The sequence below is a fragment of the Mandrillus leucophaeus genome, unplaced genomic scaffold (assembly GCF_000951045.1).
Source record: "Mandrillus leucophaeus isolate KB7577 unplaced genomic scaffold, Mleu.le_1.0 Scaffold43, whole genome shotgun sequence".
Taxonomy (NCBI): Eukaryota; Metazoa; Chordata; class Mammalia; order Primates; family Cercopithecidae; genus Mandrillus; species Mandrillus leucophaeus.
The window spans coordinates 3721267-3726137 of NW_012104587.1; the positions used below are offsets into that span (position 1 = coordinate 3721267).

Here is a 4871-nt window from a genome sequence, read left to right on the forward strand (position 1 = left end):
CAGCAGTTTGAGTGAGCTCCTGAAGATGATCTCAATCCATGTCACTCCTCCATAGTGGCCCCCAGGCTGCTCTGAGTCAAGCCAAAGGCTGCACTTGTCTCTTATACACATCTTCCCAGCTACTCGGGAGGCTGAGGCAGGAGAATGACGTAAACCCGGGAGGCGGAGCTTGCAGTGAGCTGAGATCTGGCCACTGCACTCCAGCCTGGGCGACAGAGCGAGACTCCGTCTCAAAAAAAATAAATAAAAAATAAATAAATAAAATAAAATAGAATAAATAAAGAATAAAATCCTGTGTGTGAGACTCCTGGCTCAGGGCCTGGCACCAGGTGCCTTAACCACGTGCGCCCTCCCTTCTCCCTTCCCATCATTGCTCACTATCACCCCGAGCTACCACAACACCGGGAATCCTGCTTCCTGGCTCAGAATGGGGCCTCTAGGCCCTGCCTTGCCAGATCTGCCCCGTTCCTGCAGCCCGGAGCAATGTTGACTGTTTTTTGTTTTGTTTTGTTTTGTTTTGAGACAGGGTCTCACTCTGTCACCCAGGCTGGAGTGCAGTGGCGCGAACATGGCTCACAGCCACCTCTGCCTCCCAGGCTCAAGTGATCCTTCCACCTCAGCCCAAGTAGCTGGGGCCACAGGTGTGCACCAACATGCCAAAGCTAGTTTTTTTTGTAGAGTCAGGGTCTCACCCTTGTCCAGGCTGGTCTCAAACTCATGAGCTCAAGCCCCGCCCCACTCCTTGGCCTCCCAAAACACTGGGATTACAGGCGTGAGCCACCATGCCCGGCCTGGCCAGGATTTTCTTAGCTGCCAAGCCCTTTGGTCTAATGAACCCTTTTATGGAAGCCCAGGAGAGGCTCGCTGAAGGGAGGCTGTGGGCCCCAGACCCCATATGGCAGCCCTCAAGGTCTCTGTGGAGCCACTGGCTGTGGGGAGCCTAGTTTGGGAGCCTCAGCCCTCCCTCCCTGCCTGCCTCCCTCGGTCTCTCATGCACACACACCCACCCCCAGCAGCCTGGCCCTTCTGCTCACCAGGTGGGATGAGGATGTCAGGCGTCAGGCCAGCCTCCAGGGGCAGGACATGGAACAGGACGCGGCAGCCAGGCCCCTCAGGCCCCTCGGCCCCCACACACACCTGCGGCAACTCCTTCCCATCCAGCACCAGCGGCTCCAGCATCCCAGCTGGGCTGGGCAGGGGGCTGGAGAAGTTCTAGGGGGCAGCAGGGATGCTCAGGTCTCCATTTCTCCCCCCAGAACTCTGAGGGTACCCTGGGCCTCCCCCCACCGCCCCTCACCTTCAGCAGCAGGAACTTCTGCAGCGGCTCGTACCACTGCAGCAGGAGCAGGCTGGTGGGCAGGGCGGCCAGCAGGAAGGTGGCACCCGTGTAGGGGTTCCGCACTGGCAGGGGAGCAGGCAGTGGGCACCGGGCTAGGCCTGCACTGCCCCCCACCAGGCCCCACCCCACCCCACCGAGCCCACTTCTTACCCACACGACACTGCAAGCAGCCTTTGGTGTCAGGAATCTTGGTGGAGAGAGCAAAGCGCCTGTAGGGGTGACAACCAGGGCCTGTGTCCGAGATGCCATCCATGGGCAAGCCCCTGCAGAGCGCTATGAGGCAGGCACTATCATCTTCCCTCTTTACAAGTAAGACTGAGACTTAGAGACACAAAGTAACCTGTCCCAAGAACAGCTGGGAAGGGCAGAAGACATGAAGCCAGTCTTCCGGGCCTGCGGCCAGGATGGAGTGTCTCCATCCAGGCCAGGGCTTTGGGTCTCAGAATTGCTTCTAGCTCCGTGTGACTTCGGGCAAGCCACTTAACCTCTCCATGCCTGTTTCGTCATCTGTAGATTGGAGATAATGGTGGGGCCCACCCTGGAGGGTCACAGTGAAGGCTTCATGAGTTAATACAGAGGAGGTGCTCTCGGCAGTGCTGGGAATCGTGTGTGCTCACAGAGGGCCAGCTCCTGTCATCACATATTAGGACTTTCCACCTATTTTGAGTCACTGAAAATCCTTGTCAGGTAAAGGCAAGGTATAAATAAAGAAATGCCGGGCGCAGTGGCTCACGCCTGTAATCCCAGCACTTCAGGAGGGCGAGATGGGCAGATCACCTGAGGTTGGGAGTTAGAGACCAGCCTGACCAACATGGAGAAACCCCGTCTCTACTAAAAATACAAAATTAGCCAGGCGTGGTGGCGCATGCCTGTAATCCCAGCTACTTGGGAGCCTAAGTAGGAGAATCACTTGAACCTAGGAGGCGGAAGTTGCAGTGAGCCGAGATCGTGCCATTGGACTCTAGCCCAGGCAACAAGAGCGAAACTGTCTCAAAAAAAAAAAAAAAAGAAATGAAATGAATGAAGAAATGAGAGCGTGGAGGGGCCGGGGAGCATGCAGGCTCCAGCCCCACCAGGTTACACAGGGCGCCCACGGCCCATTTCACAGATGGGAAAACAGGCCCGGGGCAGTGAATAAACTTCAAAAGGCAAATGGCCCTCTGCTTCTCCAGCTGAGGCAACAGCCCTGTGGGGCCAGGGGGTGGCTTGCCTTGCTATCAGGGAAGAAGCAGTGAGGGACAGTCATCAGAGGGGCCCTTGCCTTGGCCACTGGGTGTCCCCTAACCCTCCAGGGGACCCTCTGAGCCTGTTTCTTCCTCTGGGGAATGGGGCTTCCTGTCGCCAGCCCTGCCACCTCCACCCAGCGGCCTGGGTCCTGTTTGTACCCTCTGCCAGGACATGGAGGAAACTAATATCTGTCTCTCCCTGTCCCTGGTCCTCGTCCCTCCCTCTCCCCACACTCCTCCCACTCTCCTTCCCATCTGGTCTTTGGATGGGACAAAGGCATATATTTTGTATTTGTTTTTTCTCCAAACAACTCCAGTTCTCTGTTCTTTGCATTCAAAATGCTCACTGTGCCTCTGCCATTTCCTGAACACAGGCTCAAAGCTGCCTGTGACCTGTTGGGGCTCTGATGCGCCTGTATCCTGTAGGTCCTGGGTCAAAGCAGAGGCTCACTTGGAGACTGAGCTCAGGAAGCCCCAAGGCCACAGGGCTCCAGATGTGGTCCTGGAGTGAGCACGTTGCAGGAAGGGCCCTCCCAAGCTCCCCAGCTGTTGCAGCCACTGGCCTGGCCTGGCCTTCCCTACCCTCTGCACCTGGTCCACTGCTTCCCACACCACCCACCTGGTCATGACAATGGCGGGGCCCGTAGCCCAGGGCCCCTCCCTTCAGAGCCCAGCCCCACCCCGCCATAGACTTACACAGGTCCCACTTGCACATCTAATAGGCATCTTCATGCAACAAAATTGAATTCAGCTCCCCTTGAAACTGCCCCACCTTGAACTGATGACAGCTCTATCCTTCCTGATACCCAGGCCAAAAACCTTGGAACCACCCTTGACTCCTCTTTCTCTTTCATCAGGAAATCCTACTGGCTCAACTTTCAAAAGAGAATCAGAATCTGACTGTTTTTCTCTTCTGTTTTTCTTTTTTTGAGATGGAGTCTTGCTCTGTTGCCCAAGCTGGAGTGCAGTGACACGATCTTGGCTCACTGCAACCTCCATCTCCTGGGTTCAAGCAGTTCTCCTGTCTCAGCCTCCTGAGTAGCTGGGATTACAGGCACCCGCCACCACGCCTGGCTAATTTTTGTATTTTTAGTAAAAATGGGGTTTCACTATGTTGGTCAGGCTGGTCTTGAACTCCTGACCTCAGATGATCCACCCACCTCAGTCTCCCAAAGTGCTGAGATTACAGGCGTGAGCCACCATGCCCGGACTCTCTTTTTTTTTTTTTCCTGAGATAGGATCTAGCTCCATCACCCAGGCTGGAGGGCAATGGTGCAATCTTGGCTCACTGCAACCTCTGCCTCCCAGGCTCAAGGGATCCTCCCACCTCAGCCTTCCGAGTAGCTGGGACCATAGGCATGCCACCACACCTGACTAATTTTTGTATTTTTTGTAAAGACTGGGGGGTCCCTATGTTGCCAGGCTGGTCTCAAACTCCTGGGCTCAAGTGATCTGCTTGCTTTGGCCTCCCAAAGTGCTGAGATTACAGGTGTGAACCACCATGCCTGGCCTCTGATCAATTTTTCACCCCCATCACTGCTACCCTGGCACAAGCTACCACCACCTCCTGCAGCCTCCTGACGGGACTCCAGCTTCCACCCTCACCCCCTTTGCTCTGTTCTCAACACAGCAGTTTGAGTGAGCTCCTGAAGATGATCTCAATCCATGTCACTCCTCCATAGTGGCCCCCAGGCTGCTCTGAGTCAAGCCAAAGGCTGCACTGTGGCCACGAGGCCCTCCCTGATCATCTCCCTCTCCCTCATTCTGGCCACAATGACTTCCTTGTTGTTCCTCTAACAGGCCAGGCCCACTCCTGCCACCAGACCTTTGCCCTGGCCGTCCCCTCAGCCTAGGATACCCTTCCGCAGGTATCCACAGCGCTTGTGCCATCACCTCCTCTAAGTCTTTGCTCAACCAACACTTTTTCAGCAAGGCCTTTCCTGATGCCCCTGTTGAAGACCATAGTTTGCGGTGAAAATGAAGACAAGAGAAAAACAGAGCCAGGAAACGCAGATGGGAGCCTGTGGTGCCACCGAAGCCTGGACACGGCTGAGCCTGAAGCAAACCCTGATCCTGGATTTTCAGTTCCATGAGTTGTTAAATTCTCTTTTGTGCTTAAGCTAGTGACTTGCATCACCTACAAGAGAAAGAATCCCAGCCGGGCGCGGTGGCTCAACCCTGTAATCCCAGCACTTTGGGAGGCTGAGGCAGGCAGATCACTTGAGGTCACGAGTTTGAGACTACCCTGGCCAACATGGTGAAACCCCGTCTCTACTAAAAATACAGAAATTAGTTGGGTGTGGTGG

The 4871-nt window shown here is 55.3% G+C and overlaps 1 protein-coding gene across 1 annotated transcript in view; it reads right to left on the reverse strand.

The window, feature by feature from the left end:
- Positions 1-4871, reverse strand: part of MAP4K2 (mitogen-activated protein kinase kinase kinase kinase 2) — a 19176-nt gene that overhangs the window by 2184 nt on the left and 12121 nt on the right. The window contains exons 25-27 of the mRNA XM_011993592.1: positions 1490-1548; positions 1298-1401; positions 1035-1212 (exon numbers count right to left, since the gene is read on the reverse strand). Coding sequence (XP_011848982.1) covers positions 1035-1212; positions 1298-1401; positions 1490-1548 — 341 coding nt within the window. The remainder of the gene's footprint in view (positions 1-1034; positions 1213-1297; positions 1402-1489; positions 1549-4871) is intronic.